The 18,720-nt window shown below is 37.9% G+C and overlaps 2 protein-coding genes and 2 long non-coding RNA genes across 5 annotated transcripts in view; all 4 read right to left on the reverse strand.

Annotated features, from left to right (window-relative positions):
• Positions 1–372: 372 nt before the first annotated feature.
• On the reverse strand, positions 373–5,573 carry LOC139946548 (uncharacterized). Of its 2 annotated transcripts, XR_011787260.1 has the most exons (6): positions 5,188–5,573; positions 4,401–4,570; positions 3,590–3,669; positions 3,007–3,278; positions 2,342–2,534; positions 373–1,980 (listed from the first exon to the last, which is right to left on the reverse strand). It is a non-coding gene; the product is annotated as an uncharacterized lncRNA (long non-coding RNA). The 2 variants fall into 2 exon arrangements; XR_011787259.1 differs by having other exon boundaries at positions 2,342–3,278.
• Positions 5,574–6,020: 447 nt separating this feature from the next.
• Positions 6,021–6,771, reverse strand: LOC139945798 (uncharacterized). Its single transcript, XM_071943228.1, has 2 exons — positions 6,525–6,771; positions 6,021–6,156 (listed from the first exon to the last, which is right to left on the reverse strand). The coding sequence occupies exons 1-2, from the start codon at positions 6,765–6,767 to the stop codon at positions 6,046–6,048; spliced, it is 354 nt and encodes a 117-aa protein (XP_071799329.1). The 5' UTR covers positions 6,768–6,771; the 3' UTR covers positions 6,021–6,045.
• Positions 6,772–7,114: 343 nt separating this feature from the next.
• On the reverse strand, positions 7,115–8,280 carry LOC139946617 (uncharacterized). Its single transcript, XR_011787279.1, has 3 exons — positions 8,158–8,280; positions 7,616–7,783; positions 7,115–7,278 (listed from the first exon to the last, which is right to left on the reverse strand). It is a non-coding gene; the product is annotated as an uncharacterized lncRNA (long non-coding RNA).
• An 8,204-nt stretch (positions 8,281–16,484) lies between these two features.
• LOC139946416 (apolipophorins-like) overlaps positions 16,485–18,720 on the reverse strand; it is a 46,584-nt gene continuing 44,348 nt past the window's right edge. Inside the window, exon 44 of the mRNA XM_071944059.1 lies at positions 16,485–17,854. Within this exon, the coding sequence (XP_071800160.1) occupies positions 17,726–17,854 (129 nt within the window). The 3' untranslated portion in view covers positions 16,485–17,725. The remainder of the gene's footprint in view (positions 17,855–18,720) is intronic.

Here is an 18,720-nt window from a genome sequence, read left to right on the forward strand (position 1 = left end):
ACATGACCTAGGTATGGTTTCAAGAGATGCCACAAAACTGGGCAACAGGAAGTTTGATGAACCATCAAAGGCATCACAACATCAAGTGAGAATACAAATTTCAGAGTACCAAGTTTGCTTAGTTTTTAAAAGCTGGAAAACCCATTGCACAATCATTGGGTCGTGAACTTGAAGTGAGAGGGAGATTTATTCAGCTTAGCAAGTTTTGCCTTTCAGAGATGGCACAGCTGTGGCTTGAGAACAATGTAATAAAATCAAAAGGTTCATAAAATGTGCATATACCTTAATGTTGTCAGGGCAATCTATCTTGTAGAACTTTTACCGATGTTCTTTTGTTTCAGGTTGACATGCTTTCATCGTCTGTGCTAGCAGCAGCCAACCCTCTCTAAGGACGTCCTGCATGGCAACCTATATCAAATCAAAGTATACATGACAATATAAATCCCATAATGTAAATCACACGAATGCCACATTTTGAAAAATATGATAAATGATTTTCGGTAAACTTAAAGACAGCCAAAGATCTTAGTTTTTGGGGTTTGACTAGTAGAACATAACCTTGGAATTGGTACGATAAATAGAGAATGATTAGAAATTATTGGCACAGTGTACAATGTTATAGTTGGCTTGGCTTAAATAGAGAACACAACCTTGAGTTGTTAAAATACCATCAGAAATTTGCAATGACTCAAAAGACATGTCTACCCTCCGAAGCTTGGCACAAAATGATTAAGGTAGATCTCCGATGAGTGAATTTGTGTTCTGAGAAGAACCTGGTGTGTTCAATGTTTCAGACAGTATACTCTGTCCGTCAGATGACTGCTCGACTCCAACTCTTGCTTATACGAGAGAGAGTGGTGGCTGAAGATGCATATTGGAGCAGGAAGGGCGTGGTGGGAAGTCTATGGTCCTAAATGAATTGACTTCGGGTATAGAAGACCCTAAGTCTGGGGGATACTGGTGATGAAAGAGACTAGGTTCTTATCAAACTGACTTCGGGTGTACATGACCCTAGGTTGGAGGTGGGGGGGGGGGACACTGGTGTATTGCTTGGGACAATGAGTTGGCTTTCCAATCAGTGAATAATCTGAAGGAGAAAAGGAAGACACGCAACATTAAGCATTTCATCAAAAGTCATGTAGCAAGACATTGTATTGCTGTTGTTTAACAATTATTACAGCCATACAATGTCAACCTGAAATGTATTGATTAGTTGTACAAAGTTGCTTGAAAAATGACTAGGTGTGGTTTTAAGAGATGCCACAAAAACTGTGGACAACACGAGTTTTGATGAAATATCAAAGGCACCACAACATCAAGTGAGAATACAAATATCACAGTACCAAAAGTCATTTGGTATGTAAGTTTTTGAAAGGGTGGACAACCCATTGATAATTTTAAAAAGATTGCATAATCATTTGGTCGTGAATTGTAGTGCGTTGACAATTTATTCAGCTAAGCAAGTTTTGAGGGATTCAACATTTTACCTATCAGAATTGGCACAGTTGTGGCTTGGGAACTATAAAAGTGCAATAAAATCACAAGGTAAAGAAATTTGCATATACCTTCAATGACGTCACGGCAATATATGTTGAAGAACCATAAATACTAATGTGCTTTTGTGGGAATACAAATTTCAGAGTACCAAGTTTGCTTAGTTTTTGAAAGGCTGGAAAACCCATTGATATTTTCCAAAGTTTGCACAATCTTTGGGTCATGAACTTGTAGTGAGTTGCAGATTAGCAGATTAGAGTTGCAGCGTAGCAAGTTTTGCCTTTCAGAGATGGCACAGCTGTGGCTTAGGAACCAAAAAAATGTAATAAAATCACACGGTTCATAAAATGTGCATATACCTTCAATGATGTCACGCCAAGCTATGTTGTAGACCCTTCACCAATGTTCTTTTGTTCCAAGTTGACATGCTTTCATCATCTGTGTTAGCAGCAGCCAACCCTATCTAAGGACGTCCTGCATGGCAACCTAGATGAAACCCAAGCATACATGATAATATAAATCACATAATAAAAATCACAAGAATGCCACATTTTTAAAAACAAAAATGATTTTTGATTAATTTAAAGACATCCCAACATCTTAGCTAGTATTTGAGGAACAACATAACATGAGTTTGGAGCTTTCCACATCGCAACCAACTTGGTGACCAATCCAAACAGAGTCAAGCAAAACATTAAAGGGTTTGTGTACATTTTGGTTTGAGAAAATTTAAGCAGCTCATGAACAGGTTCATGTTTGAAAATCAGTTAGCTGAAACATTTTGAGGGACTGCACAGAATGTGCTTTTGGAAAATTGAAGGGTTGATACAAAAAGTATAACAATTACTATTTCTTGAGGGTAGTACAAAGCATCCAATCAGTGTTCCCACGATGGTTTGAGGCAGTTGTCTTGATGGGGACTCTAGACATTGTGTTCATCATTGCTGTTCTCATTAGACAGTTTCTGTTCAATCTCCACCATCTTGAAAGCAAGAAGGTCCGCTTGGCGTGTTCTGACTCTCTTTAAGAGCCTCCTCGATCTGAAGTAGTTGGAAAATAATAAAATCAAGCATTTATAAAGTCATCCATTCGTTTACTGAGAGCAGAAATTTTAAGACAGTAATGCTAAGTTTTTAAAAATACAATACCCATATATACTACATGATTTGTTTAACATGCCGGGAAAAACCAGGGCAAACCCTTCTGGTGAACCTTCTCTCAAAGGTAAACATATGTAAACAGAACTGCAGCTTTGATAGGTGTGGAATTTTTATTTAAGAAAACAGATACAACAAAATTAGTCCTTGAAAACGTGTGACCTAAATTTTAAAAAGATATTTGAATTTTGTGGTACAAAGACAAGATCTAAGATTTAGTGGTAGAGAGTTTCAGATATGTGGCACAGCGGGAGAAAAAACCTGTCACCCCAGGAGTGTACAAATTTAGGTTCAATGTGAATCTGATACAAATTTTTAGTTCACAATTTGGCAACAAATAATTTGCCTCAGTTACCTTGTGCTCAACTCCTTTGAAACGTTCAGGGTACAAAAAGGCACAGTGACGTCAAAATTCATATCGCATTTGCAAGTATGAACAAGTAAACAAAGTTGATTCTTTCTTGTGGAGAAACAGGAATGTAGGCGTGCATACAGTGTTACCATGGTAGAAATATGATGATCTCTGGTTAGAGCATTGTCTTTGCTCCTTTCTGCGGTTGCAAACTGTGATGTCGTTGTTGTTTGCAGCACCTCGAATCAGACCAAGGATAAGCATGTCCTTCTCCCCTGCAAGTATGAAAATACATGAATGAATAAATTGACAAACATAACTTGTTTTGGTTTCATGTGTAGTTTAACAACACGTGAAGAATATGATTTTAGTTGCAAGTATTCAAGGATTGGATCAGGTAAAAACAATGGAAAGAGATACGGCCTCAGTGTAAGGGAAATGTTTCCTTTGAAGGGACAAATTAAAATTCAATTTAAGTAGATACAGGGTTTAACTTCAAGACTTGCCCATTGAAGAAAATAGTTATTTGTCACATGGGTAGCCTGCAGTGGCTGAATTACAGCAGTGAGTTTCTAGATAGCCCAACCTGTCACTTGGATGACCTGCCGTGGTTGGAGTCTAGCAGAGAGTTCTAGAAAACACAGTCTGTGCTGTCACATGGATAGCCTGCAGTGGTTGAAGTGAAGCAGGGAGTTTACAAATCAGCAAAAGATTTTTTATAAATCTGCTTAGAACTAAATATGTGATTAAACTTCAACACTTGCCCTCTGAAAATAATTGCACTGACATGGATGACCTGCAGTGGTTGAAGTGAAGCAAATAGTTTCTAGATAGCACAAACTGTACAGACACATGAATAGCCTGCAGTAAATTTCTAACTGTTAAACCCAGTGGACACTATTGGTTGTTGTAAAAGACTAGCCTTCACAGTTGGTGTATCTCAACATTTGCATAAAATAACAAACCTGTGAAAGTTTGAGCTCAATTGGTCTTCAAACTTGCGACATAATAATGAAAGAAAAAACACCCTTGTCACACGAAGTTGTATGCGGTGATTTTGAGACCTCAAGTTCTAAACCTGAGGTCTCAAAATCAAATTCGTGGAAAATTACTTCTTTCTCGAAAACTATGGCACTTCAGAGGGAGCCGTTTCTCACAATGTTTTATACCATCAACCCATTACTCGTCACCAAGAAAGGTTTTATGCTAATAATTATTTTCAGTAATTACCAATAGTGTCCACTGCCTTTAAGTTTGTGCCATTAAGAGAATGTCCGAGAACTGAATCAGGCAAAAACACTGGAGAGGTATGACCTCAGTGCATGGGACAACTTTTGTTTGATGAGACAAAGTAAAGTTCAAATTTAGTAGATATGGAATAAAACTTCAAGACTTACCCGCTGAAGATAACAGTTACCATCACATGGATGACCTACAGTGGTTGAAGTGAAGTAGCGAGTTTCTAGATAGCACGACCTGTACAGCCACAAGGATAGCCTGCAGTGAATTTCTAGACATGTTCCAAGTTGATAGACATGTTCATCATCTGTGCAGTCAGCAGCCAACTCTGTCAAAGAAACAACCAGCATGGCAACAGAGACAGAGATAAAACATACACGACACTAGCCATTGGACACTTTGGGTAAACAGTATTGTCCAAAGGCCCACACTTCGTGAATCACAACTTATATATAAAATAACAAACCTGTGAAAATTTAAGCTCAGTCGGTCATCGGAGTTGGGAGAAAATAACGGGAAAACCCACCCTTGTTTCCGCACGTTTCGCCGTGTCATGACATGTGTTTAAAATAAATCCGTAGTTCGCGATATCAAGAATTGATAATTGTTTTAATATTTTCTCAAAAAGTAAAACATTTCATGGAATTATATTTCAAGAGAAGTCTTTCACCATTACCTTCTGTAAAACCTGTAAGTTATTTGTAAATCTGTGAACTTTTTGTTTTGTTTTCTGTTCCGAAATTGTACAATAACTTTGACAACCACATTATTTAAAGTCACATGACAGTCGGCAAAACAATACCAACTTGTACATTGTGTAAGCTGTTTAAAAAGCACATTTGCTTGGGGGAAAATATTTAAGGATTGAAAAACATTAGGTTAACAAGTATCGATAGACTTGGCTATATTAGCTTTTTTTACGAGACAAATCAAAGTTCAATTTACATGTAAGTAGACATGGGATGACACTAAGACTTGCCCATTGTAGAAAATAGTTGCCGTCACATGAATGCAGCAGTGTTCCTAGATAGCAAAACCTGTGCCATCACTTGAATGACCTGCCATGGTTGGAGTGTAGAAGTGAGTTCCTAGATGGCACAACATGTGCCATCACTTGGATAGCCTGCAGTGGTTGTAGTGTAGCAGAGAGTTCTAGACAGCACTGCCTGTGACGTCACTTGCATAGCCTGCAGTGGTTGGAGTGAAGCAGAGAGTTCTAGACAGCCCAGCCTGTGCTGTCACATGTAAAGCCTGCAGCAGTTGGAGTGAATCAGAGAGTTTACAAATCAGCAATATCGTGTTTTATAAATCTGCTTACAACTAAAAAAGACTCAGCCAAATATGAAACATGAAAAACGATAGTTTTTGGATTGCAAGTTTTATCAATATTAGTTTTAAATTAAAGCTGGTGTAAGACAAACTGTTAGGATTCCATTCAGAGTTGTGTGATTGTTTAGTTCTTTAATGTTTCATTCCTAACGAAATTGAAGAATTTTTTTTACGGGGAAGTGGCACTCTTTGGCCCTTAATTAACATCTTGTAAATTTTGGAGTGACAAAGAAATCAACTTCAAGGAAGAATCCAAAGATGTAATGGATTTGTAATTTGTTTTAAAGAACAGCACAAACTTTGGTAATATTTCATGAACGACACAAAATCAGCCTGGTAACAATTTAAAAGGGATAAATATAATGATTGTAGTGTTCGAGGACAAGTTTTGTTTGATGAGACAAATCAACGCTCAATTTAGGTAGATACAAGATAAAACTTCAAGACTTGCCCAATGAAGAAAATAGTTGTTTGTCACATGGTGGTTGAGATGCAGCAGTGAAGCAGTGAGATCTTAGATAGCACAACAATTGGAGTGTAGCGGAGAGTTCTAGACAGCACAACCTGTGGCATCACATGTATAGCCTGCAGTGGTTGGAGTGAAGCAGAGAGTTTACAAATCAGCAAAATAATTCTTTCAAAAATCTGCCGACACCTGAAAAAATATTCAGCCAAATATGAAACATGCAAATCGATATAATTTTTGGATTGCATGTTTTAAGTACAAAATCATTATGGCATCAAAGGGAACACAGTTTTAAATAAAAGCTGGTATGCCCTATCGAGGCAAAGTAAAATATTAGGATAACATCCAAGGCGGTCTGATTATTTACTTCTTTTACCCGTCAAACTAGCATCTATATCAAACAAAATTTTTACATTTGTAACGAAATAGAATTTTTTTTGGGTTATAGTTTTTGGGAGGGGTGGCCCCCAAATTGTGTATGGCCTACCTCTTGTGAGCGAGATGCAAGCAGCTCTTTCACCGAATGTCGGGTTGAGCTAGGTGTGCCATTAGAAAGCTTGCAGTTGCAGAGGAAGTCTGCTGCCTTCACTTGCTCGGTGTCAGGATCGGCATCACCACCAGCAGTGCCAACATCTTCAGGTAAATCGGCAACAATCACAGCTGGTCTGTCAATGCTCGGGCGTTCGTCAGTAGAGGAATCGCTTACTATCGTCGTCCGAACTGTCACCATCTTTGAAAATATTGATCCTTAATAAGTCAAAAGAAGTAAAAAGAACAAAATTCTCACCAAAACGACCCATTCCACATGTAACCATCCATCACAGGCTAGTGCATTGCCAGACATCTGACTCATTTTTACAGCCCGGGTCACAAATAACACAAAATCAGCCTGGGAACAATTTACAAGTGAAAAAAAACAAATGATTTAAGTTCGAGGATTGAATCAGCTAAAAACACAGGAAAGAGATATGGCCTCAGTGTAAGGGACATGTTTTGTTTAAGGAGACAAATTAAAGTAGATACAGGGGATAACTTCAATACTTGCCCATTGAAGAAAGTAGTTGCCGTCAAATGGATAGCCTGCAGTGGTTGAGATGCAGCAGTGAGTTCTAGACAGCACAACCTGTGCCGTCACTTGGATGACCTGCAGTGGTTGTAGTGTAGCAGTGAGGTCTAAGTAGATAGCACAGCCTCTGACGTCACTTGGATGACCTGCAGTGGTTGGAGTGAAGCAGTGAGTTCTAGACAGCACAACCAGCATGGCAACAGAGAAAGAATTATGAAATACATATTATCAGACACATTATTAAAAATCAAGAGATTTGTAAGTTTTTGAAAGACAGTCAACAAAACAGTACAACTTGTACATTGTGAAAAAAAAAACCCAAAAACATCTGCTTGAGAAAAAATAATGAAAAACATGAGGTTCAGAAGTTTTAAGGGAATATCCTTTTTGAAATCAATTGAAAACTGAAAACAAATGATTTCAGTTGCAAAGTCCGAGGACTGGATCAGGTTGAAAAAACAACAGAGAGATATGACCTTGATGCATGGGACAAGTTTTGTTTCAAGACTTACCCATTGAAGTTAACAGTTACCGTCACATGGATGACCTACAGTGGTTGAAGTGTAACAGAGAGTTTCTAGATAGCACCGCCTGTACAGTCACATGGATAGCCTGCAGTGAGTTTCTAGACATGTTCCAAGATGTTAGACTTTCATCGTCTTCGCAGGCAGCAGCCAACTCTGTCAAAGAAACACATGACATTATCAGACACATTATTAAACATCAAGAGATTTGTAAGTTTTTGAAAGACAGTCAACAGAACAGTACAACTTGTACGTTGTGGAAAAAAAAACATCTGCTTGAGAAAAAATAATTATACACGAGGTTCAGAAGTTTCAAGGGAGGGCATCATTACCTTTTTAAATCTGGGTGGTCTGATTCATATAGATTTGCTAACCTCTCAAAATGGCGTTGACTTCCAACCATTTTTATTTGACATTCTAACTTTATAAAAATACATTTCTAGTCCGGTAAAAAAGCAACAGAGAGATATGACCTCAGAGCCAAAGTAAAGTTCAAATTGAGTAGATTCAGATAAAACTTCAAGACGTACCCATTGAAGATGATAGTTGCAGTGACATGGATGACCAACAGTGAATTTTTAGTTGCCCCATGGAGGAATCTCCATGGTTGTTCAAAGTTGTTAGGCTTTCATCATATTCTGTGCAGGCAGCAGCCAACTCTGTCAAAGAAACAATTATATGAACATGTTGCCTTGGATTGGTCGAGTTGGTCTTTCAAAAGCGGTTGTAACCAGTGCATATGATTAGAAAGATATTTTAAAAGTAGAAGATAATAATCCACACAAGTATCCATCGACAAACGCCGTCGGCCATTTATTGGAGTCAAAAATTTCACTCCCATAAATGGCTGACCGTGTTAGTTCGCAAAGTTAAAAAAAAAAACCGCAATTTCGAGGCAAATGTGTGTGGAATATTGTATTCTAATTTGACAACATCTTTCCAACCATGTGCATTTTATAACAAACGGGTTACAAACGCTTTTTATAGACCAACTCGTTCGATCCAAGGCAACGTATACCTTTAACAAGCATGGCAACATAAACAGAATTAAGAAATACATGGCATATAAACTACATCAATAAAAATCACAGGATTGGTATGTGTTCACAGACAGTGAACAAAACAGCAGCAATTTTTTCAGGATTAAAAAACATCATAGCAAGTTTTTGAAAAAAAGTAATAGATGGTGTAGGCCTAACATTGGATGTTGAGCGTTGCGTTGGTTCTTGAATGTGTTTTTTAAAAAAAATCACATTTTTCTCAGTATTGTATCGTTTGTTGGAAAAATTTCCGTATGGCGCCACCACTTTTTCATTCGAAATAAAATAATATAGTATCTAATTTACCTGATTGATATATCCCTTTTTGAAAAAAATGAGTGAAAAAGTGGTGGCGCCATACGGAAAGTTATCCACATTACAACTTAATCATTGGACACAGGTCAAATGCAAGTTGTAAACGATCTTTGAAAAAAAACATTAACGAAAGACAGTTCCATTTCCACTGGGCAAAAAAAAAATGTATGGAAAAAATAAATTCAAAAAGATTTTATAAACAAGATATAATATGAACCAGTTATTGAACTTACGAATGCAATCAGTGCTCAGCTGATAAGTTATACAGATGAGACTTTCTCCAACTTTCGAAAAGGTAAAAACGGAGAGAGGGTAAACAAACTCTATCAAACGAACGACGTGCACCAGGCAGAAACAACAAGCACAGCGAAAGTTTGCGGTTTGCCGCTGCATCCTGAATAAGTGAGCCTTAAATTGAGCCGCGGAACCAATTTCTTCAAGACAACTGTAGAATGTATGCGGTACGAGGTGCCTTCGCGTGACGTCATAGTGGGCCGGCGAGGCTGTCGTAGAGTTTGGTACCTAAATAATAAGAACGAAAACGCGTGTGGATTCGCCGCTTTCATACCACGCGACCGCGGACCGTAGTAAACTTGGAATGCTTATTGACACTGTCATTGATGAGTGTGCGTTGCGAAAATGTTTTGGATTAAAACAATTATAAAATAAATAAAGAAAAGAAAAAACATTGTGATTATTATTTTTTATAGCGTATCGAAAGCGTATCGACAGATTAATAGTAAGTAACGGAATAATCTCGACAAATTAAAATTCTCGTTTTTTTTTTTTTTTTTTTTTTTTTTTTTTAATCTAAAATAAAATTCTGATCTTTGACTAAAAATTCAACTTCACAAAATTCTAAATTTATCTCAAACGTTGGTTGATTACCTCAGTCCACACTGGTGAAATGTCTTCAGAAGTTTGGGCCCCATTTCATAAAGCCTGTAAGCACAAAAATTTGCTTAGCATGAAATGTCTTCCTTGATAAAAACAATATTACCAACCAGATTTAAATTTGTTGCATATTTTGTTGTTAATCTTGAAAATCACTTGGAAATTCGGTTGATAATCCTGTTAATGAAGAAATTTCATGCTAGCAAATTGCGCTTACAGGCTTTATGAAAATGGGCCCTAATTCTGTCACTTGAAACCATAAAATTATCAAAAAATTTTTGATCAAAAATCTAAAAATTTTCCCGTGTCGGCCAGACAGTAAGACACGCTATTTTGAAGAACACTTCAAATGTGAAATTTCAGAAAATACAACATTTATTTGGGAACAATATACAAGGATTGGTTAAGAAGTTTTGAGGGACTGACAAGGTTCTTTTGGAAATAGTAACAGATAGTATAACAATGGCTTTGGGATACAGATTAAATGTTATGACAACATCACTATGTTGGCAATTTGTCTTTAAGAACTGTGGCAACATGCAATGGGAAATAAAGACTGTTTATCTGCTTTTGACAATTCGGGAGCTAAATATCAGTACATTGGCAACATTTTGAGAAAATAGACACGTAAGCCTAAAAAAAACACCAACCCAAAATAACACAACGTCGGTAATAAATTGAACATTCAACAGTTTGAGATTGGCAGGTCTGTGAATGACAGGATACAAATAAGCAAATAATAAACAAGAGAAGAAAAAAATAAAGAAATAAATAAACAAAAGGTTGCGATCTGTTTGTTTTTTAAATGTGCCAGAGTAAATTCCCAGACGTCGCACATTGGCTTCACGGAATAATAATTTATCGGTTGTTAAAACAAAATTCAGGTTTGGAAATTCTGAGGTACTGAACAATTTGCGCAGCATTAGCCCAGAGACAATATTAACAGAAAAATCACAGCATCAATTTAAAGACAATTTCAGAGCTAAACAAAATTAGTTCAGCAAGTTTTGATAGACTGGGCAACATGTTTTGGTGAAATGTACAGGGGTGTAAACTAATGGCTTTTGAGTTGAGTCAACTCTTGAATACAGTATGATAGTTGAACAAAATCACAAAAGGTTGGCAGGTCTATGCCACAACGTGCATGGGGAAAATAAATATTACAACATCCCCTTGTGAACAAATTGAGAGCTGAAATATTGGTCCATTGTCAACATTAAAAAAACATGAGTCTCGAAAAACATCAACCATGAAGCACAACATCGGTAATATATTGAACATTGAGAAGTTTAAGATCGGCAGCTTGTAAATGTAAGTGACAGGATAAGAATGAGCACAAAAAATCAACCCTGTGCAACAGCATGGTCTTTATTTCCCCCGGGTTTTGGATGATGGCTCTGGACGGGTTGGTCCATGGGTCCATGGCCAATGTGAGGCCGGGTGATGTCGTTGCGAACATCGGCAATGCCGTTCGCCCACAGAACCTCACAGTCAATTTAGTTTATGGGATTATGGTCTTCACGTCTCTAAATGCAGTATCGGAAACATAGATTTCAGTCAAACAACAATATGCTCTCGTCAAAAATGCTCCTCACAATTTGTGGATATGATAAACTAATGTAACTTACGGTTGTTGTGTGGGTGGCACCGTGGTTCACGTCTCGAATCGGGTGAATGCAGCAACACTGGCACTGAAGATTACAATACTACTCTCATAACACAAGAAAAGGAACATTGCCTCAATAAATTGCCTCCAGAAATCTGCTATTAGCTGCATAAACAGTTGCCGGATGACGATGTCACAGAAGCACGATGATTGACGCTGCCACAAACAGAAAATACTTGGTAGAAAACTCCAATCATATCCGACTCGACTTCACTGCAGCTTTGTTCTAAAAATCTAGTGCCAGTGAATCACGTGACGCGATCCCGCCTGCTCCCTCATCGAGCCGCGTTTCTGGCCCGGAAATTAGGGAAAAATAGAACCCATGCAGTTAAAGGCGGTGGAATTTTTGCCTCCCGTCCTTTGTTATTCAACGAATTTTTTAATGTATGTAATTAAGAGTATTTTTTTTCACAATTCTGAAAAAGTTTGTTGTATAATTAACCAGAAATTAGCCGCCGCAATTAAGACCTCATCGTCCAGACATAACAAAACCCCAAAATAAATGTTGCACTTAAAGATGAAAATTTACTACATAATCTGATCATGATCATACCTTTGGGCAGACTTAATTTTGGAAGCTCAATCGGTCCCCTAATTAATATCTACTTAACCGCGACAATACAAGCCATTTTTTAACAATACAAACATACTTGATTGCTCCAGCCAAAAAGTAAATACCCTTCATGATGAAATTTTATTCCATAATCTGATAGACCATACCACCTCTAGGCACTCATCATGAAGAGTCTATACATGTACTCCCATGTACATACAAAAGACATACCATAAGTCACTTTGGCTACGAGGGCTGCCAATTGCTTCATGATGAGTCAATACTCCTATGTACAGAGAGTAAAATGAATACTAAGGGCATACCACAAGTCACTAGGCTATCAGGTCTGCCAATTGGCAAACTTCACTAAGAGTCTATACTCATGTGTACAGAGTCAATGATTACAAGCTAAGGCACTGGCATACCATTACATTGGCTATGAGGGCTGCCAATTGCTTCATGATGAGTCTATACTCCTATGTACAGAAAATAAATTAATACAAAGGGCAAAACCACAGAGTCAATTTGGCTAAGAAGTCTGCAACTGGCAATAAGAGTCAAACTCATGTGTACAGAGTCAATGATTACAAGCTAAGGCACTGGCATACCATTACATTGGCTATGAGGGGTGCCAATTGGCAACCTTTTGAAGACTCTATACATGATACAAGGCACTGGCATACCATTACATTGGCTATGAGGGGGTTGCATTGAGAGAGTTTTTACTCTATAAGCACAGAGAGTACAATGAATACGAAGGGCAAAACCACAGAATCAATTTGGCTATGAGGGCTGCCAATTGGCAAACTTCACTTAGAGTCTATACATGATACAAGGCACTGGCATACCATTACATTGGCTATGGATGAGGGGTTGCAATTGTATTGAGAGAGTCTTTACTCTATATAAGCACAGAGAGTAAAACATGTAACAAAAGGCATAAGTTACAGTGGCTTATGAGGGGTGCACCCTTGATGCAGAGTCCATAGGTACAGAGAGTAAAATCAACACAAAAAGGCATATCAAAAGGTTACAATGGCTATGAGGGGTGCCACTTTTCAACCGCCTTGAAGAGTCTATGTTAAAGTATTAGTACATGAATACAAAAAGGTGCTTGGGGGTTGAACAAAGAATTGACTAGAGTGGGATTCGAACCAACAACCTCCTGATTAAAGAGTGCCGGCATGTTAATCCGGAGGTCGTTGGTTCGAATCCCACGCCACGATAGTCAAGTCTTTGTTCAACCCCCAAAATCATTTCAAAATTTACCCAGTCAGTTTCCCTTGTGGTTTGTACTGAACACAAAAAGGCATACAATAAAGTCACTTTGGCTATGAGGGGTTGGCACCCTTCAAGGAGAGTCCTAACCCCTATGAACAGAGAACAAGATGAATACAAAAAGGAATACCAAGATAAAATGTCAATTTTTATCAGTTTCTATGGAGCACTATGGGCATATTAAAAGTTATCACACAAGCGCGAGTGGAATACGAAGAAATATAGCGATTCTGCGTCCCATATCCAACGAGGCCAAAGTGTGATAACAAATTTATCTACCAGTCTCACTTGCAACCCGCAAATTTTACAATTTCAGAGCGTTATGTCACGCGCAGAAAGTTTAGAATGTAATTTTTGCACTGTCCGTATATGGAGCATGACAAAATGACATTTCACAATACGCACTGTGTTATAAAAACAGAGGACCAAGGATAAAAAACAGAGGTCGTAGCATATATGTTTTTATCCCCCTAGTAGTTTGAGCTTCTGATTGGTGGATAAGGGCATACTGGGAGATAAAATCCATATTTCCAAACTATTTTTCTTATAACACATATTTGTTGTACCTTTGCAATGCAATTTTTCTTTACGTCTTCAGAGGCGGAGTACATCCGCAATTTGTGTGCCTCATCGCTCACGCGCCCCCCATTCTGCCACAGTTTGCCACGTTAAATACGGTTCAGTTCTCACTCACGCGCCCCCCATTCTGCCACAGTTTGCCACGTTAAATACGGTTCAGTACTAAAAGCTACACAATGTGCTGGGTGACATTGCTCTTATCGTAAGGACCAATTGCAATGCAATGCAAAAGTATGACCCAGTAGTTATATACATGTATTGGTGTACTTTAGTCTAGTGCGCTTGTTGCGGAACATTTATCAGTCACCATGGTTTTTAACATTGTTGTTCTACCAAAATATTTAGAGGTTGTTTCTTTGTGTTTTTCAGGCAATGTTTGGATGTCAAAGGATTGGCATTATATTGATGGTTGTTTATACACACACACACTGGATAAATATAGACTGGATCCCCATGCAAGAATGCCATAGTAAAACAATTGCATAAACAGAGCACCTACTTAAAATAAAAAAACATTGCGCAACAGCCCTATCATGTAAATTTGACAAAGGCTTGAAAGCGTATACTGCGCACAGGCTGTATACTCCCCAGGGAGTTGAGATGGTTCAAGGAATGATTTAAGGCCCAGTGACCAGGGGTAAATGTCGGGGTAAATGGCATCCAAGGATAAACGGAACAATTCTCAACCCATTTAAAGGCAGTGGACACAATTGGTAATTACTCAAAATAATTATTAGCATGAAACCTCACTTGGTAACAAGTAATGGGGAGAGGTTGATAGTATAAAACATAGTGAGAAAAGGCTCCCTCTGTGGCAAGGTTTAAGCCAGGATTTGGTAAAAGGGTGTCCAAATTTGCTGGAAATTTTAAAACTGGGTGTCCAAATTGTTCACCTACAATAAATTTACATGTAAATGACAGATGAAACAGGGTGTCCAAATTAAAAACAGGGTGTCCAAAAGACACCCAGACACCCCTCTGGCTAACACTATGCTCTGTGGTGACGTAGTTTTTGAGTAATTTTTGTGGATGTACCTTTCCACAAATTTTAATTCGAGACCTCAGGTCAGGTTTAGATTTTGAGGTCTTGAAATCAAGCATCTGAAATGAACGCACACAACTTCGTGTGACAACGGTGTTTTTTCTGTTATTATTATCTCGCAACTTCGATGACTGATTGAGCTCAAATTTTCACAGGTTTGTTATTTTATGCATGGGGGTTGAGATACACCAAGTGAGAAGACTGCTCTTTGACAATTACCAATAGTGTCAAATGTCTTTGGAGGCCCAAAAATTTTAAATCCCTCGAGTAAGAGTAAGACTATTAAGAGTAAGGCTCACGGGGAAGCCTTTAAGTTTTTAGTAGTAGTACTTCTACTCTAGGAGTAATTAGTAGTACACAGTTGTAATCTTATTAGTTTTACCAGCAGGCGACAACAAATTACTGTCAAAGACGTCGGGGCTTAGGGAGTGGATGTGGCCCATGTTTGCATACACAACGCGCATGATGAATGGGGAAAACAACAGTGTTGACCGACTGGTGACAAAATGAAACGGCTATAAAACCACTTTATAACACACTTACCATACACACTTCGTGCCTCGGAGACATCTACATTGCGCCAATGTTATTGAACCACCACTCTGCCACAAACAACATCATTTTTGAAGACAAAAATTTGACAAAATCTTGCATTCGTCTACCATCCATGTGGGTGCTGAACTTCTGTTTTTATTTTATCAAAATTGTCATCACCAGAGGGCGCTATCGTGCACGCTCTGAGCGCAGGCAGTGCACGGGCGCCACGCCCACGCCGGGCCCACGACACACCCCCTGGCCTGGACGAATGAGCGCGCTAGATAGAGAATAGTTACATACCATGGAACACTTGTTGGTTGCAACCATAGATCTCCATTATACTGGAGATCAATGGTTGCAACAAATCGGGACATAACTTGATACTTAGTGATCTAAAATAATGCAGTTTTAAATCATCTTGACCCTGGATACATGTATATATTTTTTTTAAAGACATTTTTAACACGAAAAGGATCAAGGAAACGAATAGGTTTTTAGTTGCAATTTAAATGTGTCTGGGGACAAAGCAAAAATTATAGAAGATAATAGCCTTGTGCACCTTTTAGAGCAAAAAAAGTGCACATTTTAGTTCAAATTTGCATGTTAGGGATTTTTGTTCAATTTGTTTAATACTTGAGAAGTATTTTTAAGCCAAATGTACTTTAATGTATCAGTTAAAACCACATAAGTTTGATACAAATCTTCATGGTGCAATGGTGTAAGCTGTAAAGTAATAAACAAAAATTTCTTTTGGGAAAGATCAGTTGTTGCTTGTCAATAACTTTATTGTTTTATAAAAATTTGTTTGTTGAATTAACACTGGCAAATATTTCAACCAGTGAATACCAAAAGAAAACCAAAATATACCAATTGGTGTTAACAGCTGAAAAAAACCAATTAAAAATAAACACATACCTACAAGCCTTATGAACAATGAGAGATATTGACATTGGTTTGTTTTTAAAAAGTGTAAAATTTTTAATACAAAATAAAACCGAATCACACCATTATTTTTACAAAATTACAGACATAAATCATTACTACTGTGTTTCTTTACTTCCTCACTCCAAATCGTCAAAAGATGAAGAAAAAAATGACAGGTCCATGGAAAAAGCTACCTAAAGCCCCTTTCACACATGAGTTTTCAAAATGTACCTCGTCTGAAAGGAAAACAATTGTTTCTACTGTCTAGGTTCTCTTGCAAAATATCGTCAAACATTGGTACATTTTACAACCATGTTAAAATTTAGCAAGGGACCCCAGGTAAATTGCTGTCGTGTGGTTAGCACTTTAGTCAACAGACCAGTTCAGTTATCCCTTATAGATGACTGGTTTAAAAGATGACTGATTTTTACCATAAACTAACCAGGCAGTTATTCCGACAACTACATGTACTTAAACATCATGTCAGACAGAAATCTTCACCTACCTTCGCAGTTTGTCCATGGATCAAGCATTTTTTTACTTATTAAATTACTTGCATTGTAATTGCAGCATTCTACTTCCATCGTTAATTAGGTGCAAAATCAGCTGTTAAATGTTTGACACAACATTTACGAAAGTGAAAATGACAACTAAATTAGCAATCCTGATCTTTTTTTAAACCGTTTAACATTCTTGTTCTTACCCTTCCCCTCCCCACAGTAACAGTTAAAAACATTTTAGTTCAAAACTTTTATACGCATTTGAGGTGCCTGAATATTTGTCAAGCAGTTCAACTCGGAATATGTGAAATTTCAAAGAGATTAGAAGAACTGCTCAAGTTAGCGACCACAAACCAGTCCGTCGAACAACTTTAAGATGACGGCATATCTCTTCTTAAAAGCACAGCATCTGACATGGTTCAGGAATACTCGTCTTAACTTGGTTTTTCCTCAGGGTGAGCTGTGCAGCTTAAGTTCAAGATAACATACCAGATATTCTAAAATACAAAGCATCTTACGGAATCCCTTATCAAATTTGTCTTAATTAAAAATTAAAAATTAAAGTTAATACTGCATCCCTTCAAATCATCTCAAACCGGTCACAAACAATCATTCCAACAAAGAAATTTGTACAAGTTCCAACTTTCTAGTAAAAACCAGCAAAAAATCATAAGTATCTTAAAAACAAATTGATTGCTGTTACAAAGAAATCCTGTGGTGTAAATCAAAGTCTTCTAGATAGCTCCGACCCTTATCTGTTTGGGGAATAATTAAATACCTAGCTCCTTGGGGGTTTTGTTAACTGGCACTTCAGCGGTTTTTACGTTAATGTAGTCGACCACCGTCTGTAAGCCTAGTCTACTGTAGTAGTCCGTCTCGGCAAATGTGCGTTGCATCTCCTGCAGAAAACAAAAAATCAAAACGGGATTAAGTATCGCATCATAGATTTATTTTTTTAGAAATAAAGAGGGTAGCGAATCCAACTTTAAAATGAAATTGTGTTAGTAATAATAATAATGAGAATAATATTGAGGTCTTACATAGCGCACATAAACAAGGTACTCAAGGCTCAAGTTTTTTACTAACATTCAGAAAGATTATTGCAGTGATGAATTCTGAGACCCAATTATGTAGCACCTGATAAGGGTTTACAAGGTGCTACGGCACATACAGCAGCCACAGCCAGTAACAACGGGGCGAACCCCTTCTCTTTTTTGACAAGTGCACTGGGTTCTTTTACATGCGTTACACAATACATTGGACCAACGGCTTTACGTCCCATCAGAAGGACGAAGCAATGGTTTTAACTCAAAAGTGTTTTGCCTAAGGACACAAGTGTCGCAGCTGGGGATTCGAGCCCATACTCTGCTGATCAGAAATACCAGAGTTTGATTCCGGTGCTCTTAACAACCGTTCGGCCACGACACTTCCACAAAAAGTCCCTTCCGTTTTATCTGGGATTTCAAAGTAAATAGTCTTGTGAAGTTTTCTGTTAACACCGCGTACATCTCTCTCTCTGAATTGTGGTGGTTCTGAAAAGGACCAGTGGTTTGACAACCCAAAGTTTCAATCAGTATGCTTTTAATTGTCTTCAGGAGAAAGCTGGACTCTAGCTGTTCCTGAATGCTGGGTCGTAGAGTAATAATATAATAGAGGCTTCTTATGTACTCCTTTTACATAGCACCATGTAATGTTTTACAAGGTGCTGTGGGGCTATAAGCTGCTAATCAAACCAGGAACACTGAGGTGAACCCCTTCTTTGTTT

The sequence above is a fragment of the Asterias amurensis genome, chromosome 13, assembly GCF_032118995.1.
Source record: "Asterias amurensis chromosome 13, ASM3211899v1".
In the NCBI taxonomy this organism is placed as follows: domain Eukaryota; kingdom Metazoa; phylum Echinodermata; class Asteroidea; order Forcipulatida; family Asteriidae; genus Asterias; species Asterias amurensis.